At 40.3% G+C, this 22,336-nt stretch overlaps 1 protein-coding gene across 1 annotated transcript in view; it reads right to left on the bottom strand.

The window, feature by feature from the left end:
- LOC308131920 (transmembrane protein 132B) overlaps positions 1-22,336 on the bottom strand; it is a gene marked incomplete at both ends in the record, with an annotated part of 302,585 nt that overhangs the window by 16,085 nt on the left and 264,164 nt on the right. The window contains one exon of the mRNA XM_080498813.1: positions 3,692-3,897. Within this exon, the coding sequence (XP_080354939.1) occupies positions 3,692-3,897 (206 nt within the window). The remainder of the gene's footprint in view (positions 1-3,691; positions 3,898-22,336) is intronic.

Raw genomic sequence — 22,336 nt, 5'->3', positions numbered from 1 at the left:
ACACACACACACACACACACACATTATAGCTGCACCAATACCTGTGGTACCCAGGTAATATTACAGGAATTTTCTTTCCATTTCCCACTGCTCCCATCGTACGTGTGTCTATGTGAGAGTGTGCGCCTAATAGTGCTTGTGTATCACTCTGTGAGACAGTGGTTAGTGGAGATGGAGGTGTGTGTGTGTGTGTGTGTGTGTGTGTGTGTGTGTGTGCGCGTGCGCGCACCTGCTTGGTGGCAATCTGAGCAGAAATTGGCAAAATTGAAAAATAGGCCCAGCCCAGCCGAACAGAACGGAAGGGAAGCAAGATGGGGAATAGTAGCAACACACACACACACACACACACACACACACACACACACACACACACACACACACACACACACACACACACACACACACACGCACGCACACAACGTATACAAACATGAAAGCAAAGAAGCATGCAGGAAAGTAAACATTCAGGTCACGGAGCACAAGGATTGTAAAATCTAAGAATAAAAGGACATGTGCACTTTTTGAGCTGACTGGAAATTTAATTTGTGGGATGCAAGGCATTGAGTTCAAAACACATTCTCTTTTCATGAGTTCTACTTTTGTGTTTTGCACATGGTGGTAAAAATGAACCTGCTCTAAAGTATTTTACTATCATTCATGAATTAGTCACTTGAAGAAACCCAATCTAACAAGACAGATGCATTAAAATTCATAATGCTCCTGTAAAATGAAGTCCAAAGTTCAAAGTTGAGGTGATGGGCTGTCTGATTCCTTCTATCATAACTATAAAAAATGCATCTTCTATTACTTTTTCTATGAGTTTATTCAATATGCATATCGACTAGATTGGGATCTGGGCTCTGAAGACGTCAATTTAAAAGATAACGTTTCTTTAAACGCCGATCCGAAGTACGTCTACCTCTTTGTTTAGACCCTTTATACTTTGGTGTAATGAATTTATGAGTTTCAGCTCATGGACAGCCAAAGTGACAACAAGGCAGCTGCAAGTCATGATGCTCCCTCTGCCATACTTGAGAGTTGAGAGTTTGATGTGTGGTGTGATTTTTCATGGTATCAGGATCATCTTTTGGAATAATATAAATTTCACATGTGAACCATGTTTTTCAAGCATCATGACGAAATGTTAAGTTGAAAAACTTCAGAGATGATAGGATCTTTTTCTATATTAATGGGTTCTAATAATACCTTCAAGCATTTTGTTTGACCTCACTGAGAATGTGACACGGCAGCATGATAAAGGTCCTTTTTCCAAGTGAAAACTGAATATTGTATTTTTTGGAACTTTTCTAAACACTCCTCTATGCCAACAGAAGAAAACAGTTTACACCTTTTCTGAAATGAAAACCACAAAAACAATGCGTTTTCACTTGAAACATTATGTAAACTGGGCTTTAGTGTCCACTTCAAGCTTCCATAGCCAAAGTAATAAACAGTATCCAGGAGAATATTTTACTTTGGACTTGTGGATGCACTGGCCTTGATCAGTCAGTACTTTTTCTTACGCTAAATGGGTTCCAGGTTCCAGTGTGTTTTGTCCTGTCGGGCCTTTGTTTTTGTAAGTTTGCATATGTGGGATTTCTCTCTCGGTGGTCCTGTTTCTTCCTAAAGTCCAAAAAGCACATACTCAAGGTTAATCTGTTACGCTAATTAATTTCCGGCCCATGGTCAGCAGGGAGCAACTCCAGCACCCTGCGAGCCAACATTAGATAGAGCGTGGTGAGTACCTCGTCTTGCAGGTTAATTTGTGACAGTATTTCTGGTATGTACATATTTTTGCACATTTCTACAACAATGATTTATCCCATACTGCCTTTGAGGCTGAGTAAATGTGCTTCTTGGGTGAAAGTTTGGTGGAGAAGGTTATTCTTCCTTCAACAAGTGTGGCTGAGATAAAACCCGAGCAGCAGGCTGCCATGCAGGTGGCTGGTATAAAAGCAGTGAACGCTGCTGGTGTGTATCCTGTTGTAGCTTAAATTGTGGCAGTTTTCGATCCTCTGCAAGGTACAATTACTGAGAACCTCCATACAAAGTATTCTGTGCAGTGTGTGACATTAGGTTAAGGAAGGTGTGTACTTGTGAAAATCTGGGCAGTTTACACAAGAATAGATGGTTCAAATTGTGTTTTTTCATTGCTTTCATAAGAGAATACACCAAAAAAATGGACTTACTTAACTTAGTTAAAGCATTAATCTTTTCCTGTTTTTTGATACAAAGATTTTGTTGTTAATAGAAAAAATGGGTTAGATGTAAAATTTAGAAAATAGCATAGTATAGCTGGAGACCTTTATTATAATATTCAGACCCCCCCCCCCCCCCCCCCCCCCCCACACACACACACACACACACACACACACACACACACACACACACCATAACAGCATCTGTACAGACAAAGACAATATGAACAGAATCACACACAAACATCCTTTGATGGACCTGCTTTGTCTCCCTCGCCAGAGAAAGCATGAAAATTCATTCATTCCCTGGTGACGGTGCCAAAGCCATAATAGCCGTCATCAGAATAGCCTGGTGGACCTTGACCTCATAGGAAATCACTGTGCTCTCAACCTCTCTATTCAATAAACACTACATCTCACACACACACACACACACACACACACACACACACACACACACACACACACACACACACACACACACACACACACACACACACACACACACACACACACACACACACACACACACACACACACACACACACACACACACAGACAGGAGAGGCAGTCACTCAAAAACAATTTTTGCATTGCCTCATTTCTGTGCAGAGATGGGGAGGAAAAGTCAAGAAATGACATGTTCCTCTCTTTTTTGCAACATGTATTGTTATTTGTTTTTGTCATGAAACCACACATATGTTACATGGGGACAGAGTCGGAGCATTTACAAAATGTTGTGTTTTCCCCCCCATTTACACCGAGACAGAGCGTTTTCCAGAAAGTACAAGTCCCTCTTCTAAGCAGCAATAACGTCTTATCCATTGCAGTAGATGTCAAGACTCATTGAAATAGTAGTTGAGGATGGAAACCAGAATTATAGACCTAATGTCACACAATAAATCACATGTTCATTATGCCCCATGTGTTCTGACTGAACTGAACTAAAATTGTTTCCTTGCACTGGCTTCAATATCTTAAAACATGTAAGAATAGTGTGATCAATTGCTGTGAATCCAACAAAAGCGCACCAATTACTAATTTAAAAAAGAACTTACAATGACTTGCTATCCCTGCATACTTCATACCTGGTAGCCAAAGGACAGAAGTTAAAGAAACACAAATTAAGAAAAATAAAATTGGAGAAAAAGGGCTACTTTTCTAAAATGCTGCCGAATTGAACTGCAGATGAACAAAAAAACTATTAAAGAAAGCAAAGCCCATTCAGAGCTGCTGTGAATTAAGGGCAAGAGGAAAAACTCATTGTACATTGTACATATATCATGTTATGTTTTGTGCATAACCTTGATAAAGTCTTGTCATTCAAGAAAAGTAAAAAAAAAAAAAAAATGAGAAAAGACAATGTTGGAAGAGAAAAATAAGAACAAATGTTTTTTGCAGCATGAGTCAAAAATGTTCCCGCTGATGCTCATGCTTGCACCTTCCACTCTATGCTCCTGTCCTTGCCTTCTCCTTCCCCTCCCTCGAATTACCTCTTGTTGGTGACGATAGGAACCCTCCAGCCTTTGACCTGGCTCAGTTCAGTGTCCGACACGTCGATCTGCAGGGGAAGCTTCGGCACCCAGACGGTGAGCTGCAGCTGGGTGGAGAGGTGCAGGTAGGTGAAGTTGACCGCTAGAGACTGGTGGCCACGCATTTCCTTCCCGTTCACTAAAACCTGGTCGCAGTTTGAAGAAACCTGAGGCGAAAGAAGAAAGGAAAGAGGAAGAAGAAGAAAAAAAGAAGAAGTCTGTAAAAACGCGGTGGAGAACGATGACTTCCTGAATTCAGATCAAACAGATGGAGCACAGCGTGTTCAACAGGAGCAGATGCATTCTCTGTTGTACATCAAGCACAGCTGGGAGCAGGTTTCTTTTGGAGGATTTCTGCAGCAGATCAGATATTTGTCACTATTTTCTTTGGGAGTGCTACTTTTTAAAGGTGACTAGAAATGGTCACAAAAAAAGAAAGAAAGAAAGAAATTCCCAACACTGTTGTGAAAAGTATCCAGCAGCATCTGAATCCTTTCAAACAGCCGAATACTCACTTTCCAATTGGGGTTTTTTCTGTTGTGTTTTTATTATGTGTTGTGACTATTGCATTTACATTATGATTATTATAGTCTTGCTGAGTATTTTCTATTAGGAATATAGGTTTTACATTGAAGAAAAAGTAATTACCTTTGTATAGTGACTTTTGGCATTTTATAGAATTCGCTTTGGCCATAGTCATTCTGTCTTAATTCAACTGTCCAATATAAATTATTAATGTTCATTGCAGTGTTATGTTCCATGATGGAGGGATCATGGTCTCGTCTGATTCCGCTGTCGTCTATGTAGATATCAACAAAGGTTCCCTCTCATTGGCAGTCTTTCCCTTTAATGGAGACTTTTTCTGCACTTGTGTTATATTACCTTGCATTTGTGAGGTGGCTTAAAAATGTATATCATGGTGTTTGTATTTTTGTTTTGAGACTTGTGTGTGTCGTATGTGTTGTGCAATATGCGTATCTGTTGAATTGAAATAATGTGGCTTTTGCTGACCTTCTGGATCCCATTGCTTTTGAGGTGCAGAGTACTTTCTCAATTTGTACTCTCGTGGATCCACCACATATACTTCGAAAAAAACTAAACATAACCTGTCATTGTATTTAGTAGACAATGTTTTAAATTCTGTCTTTTATGGAGCTTGTATGTTGTCTGTGCCGAGAAATGCAATTATGTAGTTTTGGAAGACTATTATTCAAATTGTACTGATACTGAAGGGCACAAAATGTGTGTGGACACTAGATTATTATGGTTGTAATTCACAAAGCCGACAGCACCCTCGCAGATAATTTGACAGGCAGAACAAGTGGAAAAAGCCTGGATTTGGTCCAGTTTTGTTTGAACCCTACTCATCATGCGGCTGTGCGACTGATTGAGCTGACGCCTGACCGGCCCACGTGTTTTACCCACAATGTTGTCAGGCAGAAAGGGAATGGATTGTAACTCCACATGAGCTCTGGAGCATTACTCTCATCGATACATTTGCATGTTTGGTGTATAAAACACATGAAGTCAAAATGTCTACTATTCTGCATCACAATATCACAGATCGTTTTCAATGGAGCCGGATAATCCTTAAGCAAACGGAAGCTCATCAGTCAACTACTTTTGAGATAGACTGGTGACCTTAGCCTTACTAATGATGACAGCGAATGCTTGATGTTCGACGTTGGATGAATGGGTCAGTTTAACAGCATTCTATGGTCACAGCCACGATGCTTAACAACCCCAGTTTTTATCCAATCAGACAGCCACGTCGGTCTTTAAATAATATTTGGGAAGTTTTGCTACATTGGAATATTGGTGACAAACATGCAATATTGTGTTAATAATCAAAATGTCATCCATGTTCAACCTCAGTGCAATCTCCATCCTCCTGAAGAACAAACTCAGTAACAAGTGTCAACACAAAATCAGATTAACCGTTGCAAGAGCGGTAAATGTATTTATTGTGATTCCTTTTCTCCCTGTTTGGTTTCCTTTCCCTCCCCCTCATACTTCTTGATTCTTTTTATGTTTCTGCACCTTTCGCCCAGTCTCGGCATGTATATAACCTCTCCTCCCCCTCCGTCTTTACCCTACACTTATCTTCCCTCTTCCCATACCCACTTTTGTCCGTGTACCTCGCAATTTTCTCTCACTCTACCCTATTTCACTCTTGCCCTTACATCTAGCATTTACCTCCTTTTGTTCAACTTTCTTGCTCAGTCTGACTTTTTCTGTTTTTCACAGAATCCACCGTTACATTTAAACCAAGTCTGCAACAAATTATCTTTACATTAGGCACAGTAAGCAATCCACAACTACACCGACACATGGAAAAGGACATTTGATCCATTCAAAAAAAAGAAATGAATGCCCAAAAAATAAATACAGTTGCAGTTATATCAATTTCACACCAACTGGCAGCCACCAGCATGCAAACACTCCAACGGAAATTCTTCACACCAAGACATAAAAGAACCTCATTATTAGAAATGATGACAAGAAAATTGGACTCTCAAATGTACTATTGAACTATTGTTCATTGTGTTTCTGTTGGATAAACGTCTAACGGCGAACACCAGGAGAAATCTTACGACTCTCCATAAAACTGATGTAGTGTTAGAGAAATTCTACTGTCTTCACATACAAACGATTGAATGTCATTTTTCTTGATTTTCTGTATCACCCTATTTCCCTCGAAAGAAATGGGGTGTCTTTTTGAGACCAAAATTTACAAAATAGTAGACCTCAACATGGCCTTACTGCAGCCAAAATATAGGATCTGTGGTGACGTCTTGAAGCTGCAGTAATTGTGACTGCGGCGATGTATAAAAGTAAGAAGCAAAGATACTTTATATTGAGGAAATGTTGATTTATGCATGTGAGGACACAGGAGATGTATGTTTAAGCTCTGAGTAAAATCAAAAGCAGAGAAGTTTTTCTTTATCCATTGTTTTTAGCTTACCCCAGAGGTAAAGCTACATAACACAAGTATAATACCACAATGAACTTTGATATTAAAGATAAAAGTTGTGCTACCTGCACCCAATTAACTCTAACAACTACTTCCCTTGCACATAAAACGAGTAGCTAATGTCTTTTATGTTTTGAGAGTCTCAACCTAATCGGAGAAAGATCCTATAAAATAAAATGAACTACCATAAAGATAAATATGTGGGGTTCCTGTTGTGATCTATGATCTTGATACAAGGCTCACACACTCTATCTCAAAGTTTTTGGAAACCAAGAACCGCAAAAAAAAAATCTGTCCCTCTAACTGTAAAACAAAAGTTTCACTGATTTGATGATTGAATAGTTTCTGTAGCAATGGCATTTTGCCAAAATGCAAAGCACTGTAAGCCATAGTCCCTAAGTTTTCCATGTTTCCTTTAGTAAAAAAAAAAAAAAAGTATGTTTACCTGTGACGATAGAGTGTGGGACTTGACACTGGCAAAACTCACCTGACTTGCGGCCAACCTTGTTCATAGATCCCTTTGTGCCCTTAAAGTAGTTGATATTAATGCTATTGCTGCTGCTAATCAGTCATCAGCCATTGTGTCAAAATTAAGACTAGAGTGTCCCAAGACCAAAAAAAGACAGAGACTTTAAGGAACCAAGATTAAATCATGCCCAGAAATTTTGTTTTTGTATTTTTTCAAAGACAACGTATTTAGTGATGGGCCACTAATCGGTGTGTTTTCAGACCACTTGTGGATTGGAGACTCTTTGAGAAAGTCTGGTGTAAAGAGTGGAGTAGGAGGTGGAAAATGTCCCTCTATTTCATGTTTATACCACTGATAAGAGTTGACAACATTCATTAAAATGGACTGACCCACTTGAAAAGATTAATTATTTATCATGTAAAACTTATTTTACCAGGAACAATTTCTTCGTATAATACAATTCATCACCCTAAAAAGTTCTCAGTTTCTCATTAAAATTAGATTAGCATGAACTCATTGATGTCAAAAGGGCAATAATAGACTGCCATAGCAATATTATATATATATAAAGCTATTAAATATTATCTTTATATTATCTTCGCTAAAGAAAAACAATACTTTTTTTTTTTAACTCTTCTTTGTTGTGAAAGAAAACTTTTTCCACTTGCAACAGTTGCTCATGCAACTTTTTCATTGTTGGAGGGAATAACACAGTGACAGAAATGTTTGACTCACATACATTAACGTAACTCCATTGACCTATACGGCATGCGATGTTCAAACTTAGTATAAAATCAGTGAGTGTTTCTACCAACATATGAGCTACAAAAGAAAGATGTGCTCATTGTCATTTCTCTCTTATGCGGTCTTGTTTGGTATTGTGTCTATTATGCTGGTCCAAAATTGGAAATTTGAGAAAAAGTGTTTTCCTTATTTTCCAGACCATGAGCATTTACTCACTTTATTTAGAAATTGTCTACATAACATTTTCAAGTGAAAACAGAAATATATACACAGGAGAAAACAACTTTTTTGAAGTGCTTTCGAAACTGTTAAAAATTGTATATTTGATGGAAATTCAGATTTTCTGAAGGCAACTGCTTTCTTGAGTTGCACTATTTTAAGAACAGGAGATGCAACCGGATCAAATAAGTGTGAGAAATAAGGGTGTGAAGCACAATTTTCATCAACCTCTTCAAAACGGCTCCCAACGCTCTGACTCTTGCCTCCATGGGAAAGAGCGAAATTGCAACCAAGTTAGTGAGTGTGCCTGGTCCAGATGGTTATTGTACGTCTTCATCTTGACATCCAGCTCATTCCCCGTGATTCTCTTGTGTTCGATTCCTGAATGTGTTTTTGAGCTCTCTGTCTGTTTTTTGACTTCCCTTTTGGATCAGACTTTTTGGATACCTCTGCCTCTGACGTTTGTGTGGAGTCTGCGTTTGCACTTAGTCGTGATCCGTGGCACACAGTCATAGTAAACAGTTCTTCTACACATGTGCAAGTAGATGGGCAATAACAACAAAGTTTGGCTCCAGACTCTCAGTCTATATTTTCCTGGGACTTCTGTCATTTTATAGTTCAGTTACAATAATAGCAATCCAACTTTGTTGTCCGTCTCTGTGAAAGTCCCTGTTCTTGTCATTGTTAAAATAATAGAGTATTGTTCCCTGCTGCATGTGTTTGGTTTCATCTATGAAAAAAGCATGTGGTTGAAGTTTATTTATCTTTAAAAATATCAACTTATGGTTAAAATCACTTCTTTACATTAAAATAAAGGGTAGTTATTCATGAGTTATTACACTTTCTTTACCCTACATTGTACTAATCACCGTTCGAGACCTGTTTCTCTTCCCGGCGATCATTCAAATGACGATATAAAGAGATGGATACACTTTGGTTACAGTTGGATGGGTTTGGACCTGAGAAATTACAGCCACCTATGCAGTCATCATTTCACACCAACGTTTAAAATAGATTTGTTTAAATAGATCTGTTTCAACATAAAACTAAAGGCCTCAGTTTTGACGCCAGACCCCGATCGGTTGTTGCTGTGTCATGCCCAATCACGCTTCGAACAAGATCGCCTTATTCCTGATGAATGCACACAAGTACAGAGAGAAACTTAGACGCATTTGTGTGGTGTGGCTGTTTTTCTGGCTTCCCTGGGAAACTCTTTGATCTCAAACGAGGTTAACATTTTGTGCATCAGAGCTAAACCGTTTCTTCTCCATCAGCTCTCACCTATTAATTTCTTCCAATCTAACCTTCTTCTCGACGCGTTCGCTCCCTGAACATAAAAGGAAAAGTGCCCAACCTTCCTCCCTCAGCTTCCTCTTTTCAATTTCCCTTTTTCTTTAACTTTCTCTGTATCTTTTTCCTTCCAACATCCATCGATTCCCTCTCTTGACCCGCTCTTTTTCTTTTGTCTCCACCCCCCCCCCCCCCCCCCCCCCAATCACACCGTCTTCTTCTTCATCTTCCTCTCTCTCTGAAACCTGATTTACCGCTTGTTAACATCAAAGGGATGTTATACTGTTGGTGCCTCAAACTATTTCTCCAAATCATTTTTATTTTCCAGGTGTAAATCAGTTTGAAAACTGCACGGTTGCGGCGGTCGGTTTTCATTTTCCAATGAAGGTATAAGACAAGTCGGGTGGGGGGGGGGGTCAGCAGAATGGGTCTTCTTGAACTACCGCTGTCGTCTTTGTTCAGGTTTTTTTTTTTTTATCGGGTGTGCTGAATTATATTTGCACCAAGAATGAATAGCCCAAAGGGCATTCTTAGAAAAATTGAGTTTTAGACAAGTGGGAAAGTTTTGAGGAAAGTTTTTGGCTCGGAAACGCAGACATTCATGAAAGACAAATTTCTTTTCGCAGAATCAGAAAGTGTCCTGGAACTAAAAAAAAACAAAAAAAAAACATGGAATACTTATACATAACCTATGTCTCGTGATTTTAACACGGACTATGTGAAGGGTGAAGATTCGATGGCCAAACGTATGACACTAGAACAAGATGCCGGCTTGCATTTAAAACATATACATGTCTGGTACAAAGATATTTATCCCACGTTCTCACTCTGAGATGAGAACCAGAAGAACATTTTATTACATTTGTTTATAAACAATTTAAATTTAAAATCTTAAAACTTTTGCAAATTGTATTTATACTAGTTGTAGTACTATAGTATGTTTTTGAAGACAAAGATGAAAGTGAAAAACATTTACATTTTTGTAATCTGGAATCACTTCTTCTACTTTTCCAACCCAGAATGTCAGTCGTCTGGTTTACGGGCCCCAGCTATTTATCTGGAGCGCACTCTTATTATTTTTTATTTGAAACATGGTGTACCCAGAACTGTGATGCAAAAAGACCAAAAACTCACTCTGGAAGTCCTAAAGCCAACAACAGTGAACAAAACATCTTTGTAAAGTACATATATTAGGGCACAACACTTTAAAATAAATATATTTCCTTTTCTTCTGGCATTCAACTGAAATTGCTTGCTAAAAAGGTTTACAGTAAAAGGTTATATTGTGTTTTTGTTATAATCACAGCATGTTTCTGACTCCACCCATATGCTTAAATGACTGCACTGTATGAGGGGAATGTGTAGACAGAGGCTACTGATTCAACACTTTAAAACTAAGCAATTACCACAAACACTACGTTAAGTGAGAGCAATCATATACTTTTTTTTCTCTTGTTTCATTTGCCCCTTTCTCTTTCTTTAAAATACTCGATGGAATATCATTTTGTCAGTGCAGGTCCCCAAAGTGGAGTTGCACAAACTTGTGTGTGTCCTCATGGCACATATGGCTCCGGAGCACAAAGCCAAAATGCACTGAAGTGAGCTGCCAGACACATGATGTGAAGATAGCAACACTGAATTACTGCATGAATGCCGGGAGACAGGGACGCTCAACACAAACACACGCACAGCTGGGGACATGGCAGTGCAACTTCTTCAGTTCTGAATGGCTTTTTCTGACTGATTGAACTCCCCCCATCTCTCATTTATTCCCAATTGATTCAACGTTAGTCACAAACCACACAGTTACCTCGAAATACAAGGAAAACTGTTGTGACGTCTTGAGCCATTGATTAAGAGACTGTAAAGGTTGTATATTGCATAGAGTAGATACGTATTAACTATACTTCATAATAAAACCCAGAAAACCATAGATATGTAATTATTTACAAAAAAAACGGGGAACTTTTTTTCAACTGAGTTACAGATAATTGCTCTGCATTGAGTGTTGCTTATGATATTCTGTTTTGGGTGATTATATAATGTTACACCTTTAGGTCTCAGACAAGATCAACTTGCATTCAGTGAAACTAAAATATGAGGTGACGGCTGTGTGGAAGCAAAACATGCGGCGTGCATGCATGTGTGGTTTCATCACAAAAACAAATGATAGCACCCATTATTGCAACAGGAAAACCACATCATTTTCAAAATGTCGCTGTGTAAATGTAAACATTTATTGTGATTTGAGTGTTTAGGCGCAACCCAGAGTACAAACTGCACCTGAAAGAGAAGCAAGGTCGATCCAGGAAAGAAAAAAAAGCTAAACATTTTAGATTGTTTGAATGTGTTCTCCTACGTCAAACTTAAACTCCTTCAATTTTTCATCCCTTTATTGTGTGCACTTTAAAACTGTTGGGAACTTCAATCTTATGGAATTGTTGAGCATATTTTAGGGTATTTAGTAGTAATGGTGGTAGTAGTAGTGCAGTAGTTTTCCCTTAAATAAATCTCTGTGCTCTTTGCAGATACAAAAATCAGCTGGGAGTTATTGGACATTGGAGCATCATTGAATTTAAAATCCAGTTGTTGTTTTTTTTACTTGTTTACGGAGGTTAAAATTGTAAAACAGAGAAACAGCACCTCCAAAATAATTGTGACATGAACATTTTATTTTTATTGAACAAAACTGAATTCCACTTGTGTTCTAGCTCTTCATAGTAGTGCTCATTTTTCATGTAGCCCCTTGGGAAAACGAATTGCCCACCATTTGTTTAGTGAGTAAGTGAGGGATACAAAACTGCCACAAGTTGTCACAATAACTCAAAACTATTCAGGCTGTATCTATCATCAATGTATAGCACAACATTATATTTATGTATCTAATGATTGTTACTAACTTGTTAGGCCTCCCTGACAAGTTACATGTATGTGTTTTTTTTTTTCAACACAGTCGTCCACCACCATCACGCATCTGCTGGTTTTGCTTTTTTTGTTAAAAATATGAAGTTTAGATGGAATGATTATCACTGTGATGTAATGGACGAGCCCCATCTGCGACGTGCGCTGGATCTCCTCCACTACGATGGACGAGATCCAGCGCACATCCAGATGGTGCTTGGCGTGCATAAAAAAAGGAGACGTTTTGAGCGAATTTGTGCTTCAAAGTGACAACAAGTCGGTCGTGGTTTGTTGGATATGGGCAACTTTTTCAGTCGTACAATCATCAACTGCCACATATTCCTACTCTCTCCAAGCCTCTCGAAGAAAAAAAGGGCCTTCAGTTCAGAGACTCTCATAACAATCTGTCACATTACTTGGTATAAAATAGGAATACCTTGAAAGATATGATAAGAAAAATCCCAGCTCCAAATACAATGAACTGCCACACCTCATTGCTTATCATTTATTTACCTACACGAGATTCTTGTGGTTGGCTGCTGTCGCACAGACACAAACACAGTTGACCACAATCGCACAAAGCTGGCAGAGGAATACAAACGGTATGTGTGTCAGCCTTGAACACACACACAGATCCACACCCAGACTTGGAACAAATGGATTGGTGTTATTGCAACTAAACAGCTGAGTTGGAGGTTTAAGGACACTGAGGAATGGATTTAATCGGTGTGTTTTCTGAGAGAGAGAGAGAGAGAGAGAGAGAGAGGGAGAAAGAGAGAGAGAGAAAAAGAAAGAGAGGAAAAGGAACAATGAGGAAGAGTAAAGGGGGTAACCAAAAGTAAAAGTGTGGAACTCAGCAGTTCGGACTTGTTCAAAATACAGGCCGGAACAACAACAACAACAACAACACCACCACCAAAGACACCCTGTCTTCACCTTTATAATATACCACAAACATCACCACAGAAATTGTACGAACCCGCAAAGACATTTCTTGCAAACTTTTCTAACTTTTCTGCAACAGTTCCAGGGGAGAAAAAAAAACTGAGCTGGACTGTTTAAAGTCTGTTTTGTGAAACAGAAGTAGTGGAGTCGTGTTCACAGCAGCAATGGAGAGTCAGTGAAGCCACACAATATAATGTAGATGGACTTTACTTGTACAGCACATTTCTCTGCTTCAGCAGTCTCAATAGGCTTTACATGATCTGCCTCGTTCATACAATTGCTCGCACACCAAATCGTGATGGTTACCATACAACGCGTCTGCACAAATTGGTACAATCGAGAGTTCAGTGTCTTGCCCAGAGAGACTTCTCCAAGTGGGCAGAACAGATTGGAAAAGTCAGAGCTGCTCCAGCAGTGTTCAACTAATTTGTATGTTTTGAGGTGGTGAGAATTCCGTTCATGCATCTTCCACTCTTCCGTATAAAATATTCTTTCTCAGGATGCTAGAACTGACCCTGCTGACTGATGACAGGTTCTAAAGCACTTTTCCACTGCTTGAGCAGTGGAAAATCACATTGATCACATTCACCCATTTACAGGTGCACTCACGCACCTCCCACTTAATCAATCCATGCAATTAGCGGGTCAGTGTCTTGGTCAAGGACGCTTTGAGATGTGGACATGTGGAGATGGGGAATCGAACCTAGAACCTTGTGATTGAGAGATGACCACACTTCTAACTTAGCCTAGCTTACCCACCCTTAACAGGTCCCCGGTTCATCAACACAGAGACTCAGTCATGCACAATCCCATTCACATGCGCCTGCGATTTAGAGTCAATGTTTTTAAACAGTGGAAGAAAAGATGGAGGAAAAAAAATGTTGAAAAATTATCATTTGATTATTATACAACATTTGATTTTTCCAATTAAAACTAGAAGTAAGGTACCCTGACCCAGTTTAGAATCTTTTGGTAAAATGTATGGTTCAGAATCCTGCAGGCTGCAGATTTGGTGCCCGAGAAGAATGACGAGAAACAAACGAAGATAAAATGACAAGCATGGCGTTGGATTTGCCACACCTATGGAGGCCAGATGGACCAAGAGGGCCCTTGAATGGAACATATAGTGGAAGTGCATGAGAGGGAGATCCCGACACACCTGGAGACCCACGAGAATATCGTGTGTGGAGTTGGAGGAGAGAGAGCGAGAGGGAGAGTATCCATGTTCAATCAGGAAATAAGAGGAATAACTATGTAAGTACTATGGAATCAAGGCCAGTGTTAATTGTGGTAAGTGAGATTTACTCAACATGTGTGAGGATGCTGACCAGTTTTTTCATTGAAAGGATTTTTGCACTCCTAATTCAACTTTGAAGGGGCATGCCTGCACTGCACTGGGCAAAAATGAGTTAGATTTTGTTTTTGCACTCAGGCTAAATGTACTTTAGTACAAGTGCACACTGTGATTTGTAATGATCTGCATTTAAAGCGGCAGATTATGCATGCAGGAACCTCTGACCCTCAGACCTCAGGCTTGTTTCAGAAGAAAATGACATGTTTTATCTTGGCTTCTGTGCAGAGGTTAATTGATGTTCACGTCCCCGACGCGTCGTGCATGAACACGCAGCCTTTGTTCCACTTACTGTGCACTTGTCAAACCACCCACTCCTCCTCCCTTAAAGAAGGAGCGATTACTTGTTCTCTGAATGTCAGACCTTGAAAAGAAAATGATGCTACTCAGTGAGAGGCACCTGTGGCTTTTGGTTACATTATACTAATTTTATTCGGATGCTGTTGCCACTGGGCATTTGTTATTACTTTAAAGGATATTTCAGACCACCCGGGAGATTTTATGTCTTGAAATAATGCATCACATCTAGGTTCTGTTTGAGGACTGTGAGGAAGAATGCATTGACTCCCTCTGGTGACAGCCCTGTGTTACAGATGAACACAGCACAACATATCCAGAGAAGTGTGATGACAGCAATACTTCACCTTCCTCTGTTTAGAGAGTTATTTCACATATTGTGTATTCACTGGAAATTGCTTTAGGACAGCCACTGCTGAGAGTGAATCTTTAGAATTTAGTTTTAACAGCAAGTGTCCATATTGCTTATATTTATTGTACCACCAAATGTCTTTATTTATTTATTTATTTATTTTTGCCTCTTCTTTGCTTCTGTAAGTGCATCTGGCTTTGCTGTATGTGGTGACTTATGTGCGCATTTTGAAGGAATCTCAGCATCACCGTGTTGTCATAAATCTACTGACCGTTGATATGCTTTTATAAGATAAACCTGTCTTTACTGAATAATTTCCCTCACTCTGCAAGCTTTATCTTTTGAAACATAACTTCATTAGAGCTGAGCTCAAAATGACAACGTTAATGTCGCTGTGTTATAATGAGTTGACTGAAATCTTCATTTATGAAGCACATGATCAAAGCGATCCATAAATGTAAAGCTATCGCTGATGTTTCTGGTAAATAAACAGTTTTAAACTTGGTTTGTTGACTGCTGAATTCTTTTGTTTGTTCAGAAAGGACCCAAATCAGGGGCTAAAACTAACAGACAAACTAAAATAGTATATATCTTTCATTTCAAAATGTTGACCATCAATTGACCATCCAGGTCGAAGAGGTCGAATTTATTGGTATTAAAAACTTTGGACATTTTGAAAAATTGGAAAAATTGCTTTACTATCCTGTGACAAACAAACACTGGCTTTTAATCTCAGTGAAAAATGCCTTCTTCCATGGTTTTATCCATAACTATGGCCGGGGTTGTTCTTTCTGCTCCATACAGCTATTTCCTCCACTTCCTGTCTGCAGTGACTTTAATCTTCCCAATGGGACCGACCGCATACTTACTGTAAATGGTAAATGGACTTCACTTACACAGGGTACTTTTACCACTCCAGCAATCTTTTCACGTACACAATAATTACCATGTCTGCCAGACAATAAGCATGACCTCCGCACATCTGCGTCAACGATATTCGCACCTCCAGCAGTGTTCCGAGTACAGCAGCAAAAGGGAGCACTGGCACAGGACAATGCACAATAAAAAAAAACAAAAAAAAAAAAAGTGATCTGCTTGCGCTCTCTGAGCTTTTTAGTCTCAAACATGAAAATACAGTTTTGAATATTACCGATCCATGAATGAAACATCATCTGATGTCTGAGTTGGGACCTGGCTCGAGCTGACTGAGGCAGAAGTTTCAGGTCTTAATAAGTTGCAGTGCATCTTTTACTGGCTTTGACTGCAAAGCATATATTTCTCTAGGTTCTATTGAAGTCTTAAAACAAATGACAAACACATCAGCAAGGAATATCAAATAACTCTGTTGGGTATTTCCTGTTGGTGCACTGCCACATGAAGTAATACTCAGACTATGCAATGAGGTTTTTGCTTATTACACCCGTCTTTCCTTACAACTTTCCACGTCCCATCCTGAAAACTTGCTCGGGAGTCCCAGAACTCAGCCGCCCACTCACACCCATTTACTTGTGATCTCCCCAGGCTGAGTCATTTATTTAAATCTATATTCATTTCCCTTCAAGCTAAGTGATCTGTCTGAATTTACTGTTACTGGGCTCCCTCTGTCTTCCCTCACTCTCTCACGGAGGCAGATTTTCTCTATTAGTCTCTCTCAGATGTGTATTTTCTCCCCGCGACGCCGCTCATCCATCTCTCTCACTCTCAGATTTCATCATGCAATCCTTCTCTGTGTGCTCCGCGCCTTCCCTCCTTCCCTCTCGGCTCATTTCAATTGCTCGCAGCCCGGAGCGATCCAATCCATCTGACTTTGAGAAGCCCATCATCCAATCAGGGCTCGCTCAGTCGACGGAGGCGGGCCCTGAGGGACTCCCAAACCGACCCTCTGATGGGATTAGACGCCCCACCTGCCTGTCATTTAAGGAAACCCACACGAGGCCAATCGCCTCTTCACATAGTTTCATGTGGCTGTCATTTAGGCAAAGGGCTTTTTTCTGGAGCCACACACACACACACACTGATGAGTGTACCCATTAGCAGCCTGTAGCCCCATATATTTTTCGTCTGTGGCTCAGATAATAGACAGCTGACTGAAAGAGCAGTTGAATGGTGCGCGTGCACACACACACACACACACACACACACACACACACACACACACACACACACACACACACACACACACACACACACACACACACACACACACACACACACACACACACACACACACACAGAGATACACACGAGTTAGCATCTTATCTCTGGGCCTGTCATGTTGAATTTGTAAAAGTGGGGAGTGAAATGTTCTCTAATGGCCATTTGCACTCGGCTTTCCTCCACAATAAAACTGTGTAATCGAGAGATAGGGAAAGCCTGAGAGACGAACGAGCAAAGGAATATGGAGCAAAAAAAAAAAAGACATTGCTGGATAGTGCTGGAATTTGTTTACTTAAGAAAGGGGTGCAAGAAGTTAAACAAGGCAGAAGAACAAAACACCTTTAAAGTTCGCCGACACAATTAACAAAGATGTGGTCAAAGTTGTAAGAAGCCAATCGTTTCTGGACACAAACAGGAAGTGAATAGTCGCCGCAAAGATTAATCAGGCTATTTGAAATATTTATTCATTTTTTGTTTTTGTTTTATGAAACACTTTATCATTTACTTTTTTAGTAACTTCAGTAACTTTTTCCCATTATAAAATAAAGGAATATACTGAGAGCTGTCTGCATCATGGTGGTTCATCTCTTCAGTTTTTGTTGCACTGTCTTTGTGACAGTTGATTTAGTTTTTTCCATTTTCATGATGAATTTCCAGTTTTTTGCACAACTTACTCAAAGCCACTGGTGCATCTGAACTTATTGTTGTCATCAGACCGGCCCACTCAGCTGACACGTGATGTACAGATACCGATACTAATATCAGGTCCGGTACTCGGTAAAAGATCTCTGATACAACCTGGCAAGCATTGTGTGATGTCATCTGTCAGCAACATCAGCAGCAGGTGAAAACAAGAGAGGACGAGCGAATTCAGTGGCAGATTGTACATTAATAAGCAACCGTATCTGCATGCAGCTAAAGCTTATTTGTACTATATGGTATCGGTGCATCCCTAAAAGAGACTATTGAAGTATTTTGCAGATGCAGTAATGAATGAGGTAAATCTATTACCGCCAATTTTCAGTGTTTTCAGTTTTCACAGCATTGTTCATCTACCCCTGATCCCCCTGAATTAACAGTATTCAAATTCAGACCTTTCTGTACAATCACATGCAACTCTTTCAGCAGTCGGAAAAGTCCTTACATTTCATGAAAGCCTATTACACAAGCTTAAAGCCAGATGTTTTTAATATCTGCCCTCTTTACTTTAAAACTTTTTCAGTCTGACTCTTCTGTCTTTGAAAGTGAGGTCTACAGGGCTTTAGGCAAAGAGACGGGGAAGGTTTTCTTGATGTGGAGCTGCATTTGTGTCTACGTACGTTGGGGTGTTGTATCTTCCTTTTTTGATGTCGAAAGTTCCCAGGCCCTATGTGAATTAATATGCTTATTAGCATAGGGATATAAGTCAACACTGCCCCCAATACGTCTGTTTGCACAGTCCTATTTTGGCCTAGGTAGTGTGTGTGTGTGTGTGTGTGTGTGTGTGTGTGTGTGTGTGTGTGTGTGTGTGTGTGTGTGTGTGTGTGTGTGTGTGTGTGTGTGTGTGTGCAGTTCTTACACGAGTGCCCGTATTAAGAGTTTAACCATTTTTCTTCTTCCTCTGGGTTTTTTTCCTCCTTATTTGATTCATAATGAACAGAAGGCATATTAACCAGTTGATTGATATATCCATACATTATGCATGTAAGTTAAAACATTGGGGGAAAAGAAGAAAAAGAAAATGACAAATTTGCAAAAAGTCAGGATAATAAATGAATAAAGAATGTGCTCTATCAGTGTCTAATAATGTAGCTGACATTTGAAAATTGATTATTTGAGCTGTATATTACATGGTATACAATTTCCATGTAAGCAGCAATCCTCCTATACTTTCCTATATATTCCCAGAGAATAAATAAAAACAAACTATACTGGAGGTGAGCCAGAGTACACCAGTTGCTCAGCTGGAACGCCTTGAGTCATGCCATTTTTGAGAATATTTACTCCGCATGAACAATTTCTCCTAATATAAAACAGTGTTCTTTGTCTGAAATGCAGCACAGGATCCAGGTTGCAAAGTGGAAGAAAACAGCTCGAGCAAGCACTGGAAAATGAACAAAACAACAGCTTTTATCATTTGCTTTTTAGTGAAAATGTGGCCTCTAACGGTCGTTTCTATACGGCTGAAGCCAAAGATGTTGATGGGATGTGATTCCAGAGCATCCTCTCAGTAACTTCACTGCAGTTTTCTTTTGAAAAAAAAATATAAAGCCTGCTCAAACACTATACGAACACGCGCTTAAAATGCATGCCCGGTACACAGAGGGATAAGCCTGCTGGGTGGACTCTGTCCAGCGTGTTTGCTCAACATGGTGCTAATCACACCGGTGATTATCTGCTTGTGCTCTGCCAGTGGCTGCCCTCTCAATTTTACACTACATGGTTTCATAACATTTAGTGAGCGAAAGCTTAAGTGGATGTAAACATTATCACGCTGGATCGGCCGGACGCCCGATCTCTGAACAGCCCAGTCTTTTCCCCCCGACTGCAGACACACTGCAGCTGATTGGAACAATTCCTGCTAAAAGGGATCAGAATGAGAGAATGAACAGACACAGAGGGAGAAAACGGCACCAAACCACGATCAGTGTCCTCCCCGTGGAGCGATTCCGGTCACGATCGACTGGGAGGAGACCCCAGGGTAGCCCCTGAACACATTGTAGAGAAGAAAAGAAAACGACATCTCGGCTGATTTGTGCTTTGACGCCTAATCGCAAAAAAAAAAGAGGAAGAAGCATCAGTCCGCCATATTCTGTGCAATTTGTCACGTTCAAATTTACAGTGCGGGGGTTTAATAACGAAGAAGCTGAAACGTAACACCTTGAAACAAACATCAGATCCGTGTTGCCTCATGTCAAATTTGACTTAAAGCAACATAAGCAATCGATTTTCCTCACTGCGAGCGTCTCCGCCTCTTTCGGGCCCTGCACCTATTTCACAAAGCCACATTATTTTTTGATTTGGATTTTTTACTTTTCTGCTGCTCTTTCGCTGTTTTTCATCATCTGGCACTGTCTCTCTCTTTCACTTTCACCTGTCAGCTTTACTTACACTTCGTGCGGCTCCTTTGTCACTCCATGTGCGAGTGTGTATGTGTGTGACTGCATGTAGGAGCTCAAACGAATGTGATGACATGTGTGCCGGTGGGAGACGGGGCAGAGCATTCTGTGAAGTGCAGAAACATTACAATGGTTTCTGTCATTTACAATCATTTCACCATACAATGATATATGGTGATATTATACATGGCTCCTCTCCACCAGATCATCGGAGAATTACTAGACCCATGACGTCTACATTCTCTCAAGTCGCATACAAACCCAGAAAAACACATCACTTCATTTGGCCTCAAACATATAAAAAGATTGATTTGCCTTCCAATTCGAGGGCAAATACAGTTTCCCAGGAGCGCTTAAGCTTGTAGGCAGGAGGAATGGGGGATTAGAAGAGGGCTCACTCTCTCAACAAACTGTTATGGTTGAAATGATGGATGGAAATATATTAGTGGAGGTTTTTTGACAACAAGCATCAGGATTAGATACAAAAAAAATGGATGGATCAACTTGAAATAAACTCAATACTTGGATTTTGAATTTGCATGAATCTTGGCCACGCGTTGGATCTGGAGCTCGCAATCTTGCAACAATCAGTGTCAGTACGGCACAGATACATGCTTTAAGTATCGGGGGATTACTGGTTTCATAAATACTCTAATGTCTGCACTTTAAAGTTGGAGTTTCAAAGCTCCACAATAATACATGACGTGATAAGTGTTTCTGAATTCCCCACTTTGGAACATGTGCTAAAAGAACAAAAAACAACAACAAAAAAATGCTTTTGTCTGTGGATGATCAGCGAATAACGATTCGTTTACACGAAACTCTGTTCTTGTGTGGACAAGTCCTGACTGTAAATACACTGTACAATATACTATAATTACCATAGCTACCAGACAATCAACATGACCTTCTGCACAGCTTCTGCATTGACACTATGCGCACCTCCTACAGTCTCTAACAATGCATTTGACATGGTACTGGAAGCAAGGGGACGTACACAGACAACAATGACCACTCTATATGCACTTCATTGGGCTAAGAACAGTGAACAGCACACACTGCTTAGAGGCGGCCGAGAGCTGGCTTGGTGTCATGGCGGTGAACTACTTTGCAGCACATGCTACCTCGGCGCAGAACTTCTCGTTCGAGAAGCGACTGTGTAGACACTCCCCATCCGTACAGTACAGTAATGATTATGCACACAAAAGAACCACAACCACACCGTTGCTACCCATCTTATTTACCGATAACACTGCTGTCACACAAAGACAGGTCAAACACCGGGCAATCACAGAGCACGCTCAGCGTCTGATGGACGGCCTCCAGCGGCAGTCCTCTTCACCACATGTCAACGGTTCACTCGTGGCAGTGACGGGGCGCTAATGCACCGCGAGGAAGCAACATGGCTTCCTGAGGGAACGCAAAATGGAGGCATGGCCACTGCTGCCAAAATGTCAGGGTGGAAAAGAGCGAGGACAAGAGAAGGAGAGATAGGCAGCAGCGGGTGTGGAGGGAGGATGACCGAGAGGACGGGTCTGTAGAGATCAAAGTGGTACAGGCGGAAACCTCATGGTTAGCGGTTGAGGATCAATACACGGCTTTGGTTCGCTTGATTTTCAAGTTTGTCTCTTATATGTGTGCATTGGTAGTCATACTGCCCTCGTCACCTTTTGACCTTCATCAAGCCATGGCTAATGTGTGTTTGGACATGACACCGGCCTACTTAAGTTGTCAATAGGCAGAGATGTGTGTGTGTGTGTGTGTGTGTGTGTGTGTGTGTGTGTGTGTGTGTGTGTGTGTGTGTGTGTG

This window comes from Blennius ocellaris (genome assembly GCF_963422515.1).
Source record: "Blennius ocellaris genome assembly, chromosome: 7".
Classification (NCBI taxonomy): Eukaryota; Metazoa; Chordata; class Actinopteri; order Blenniiformes; family Blenniidae; genus Blennius; species Blennius ocellaris.
This window is presented reverse-complemented; position numbering and strand designations above follow the sequence as displayed.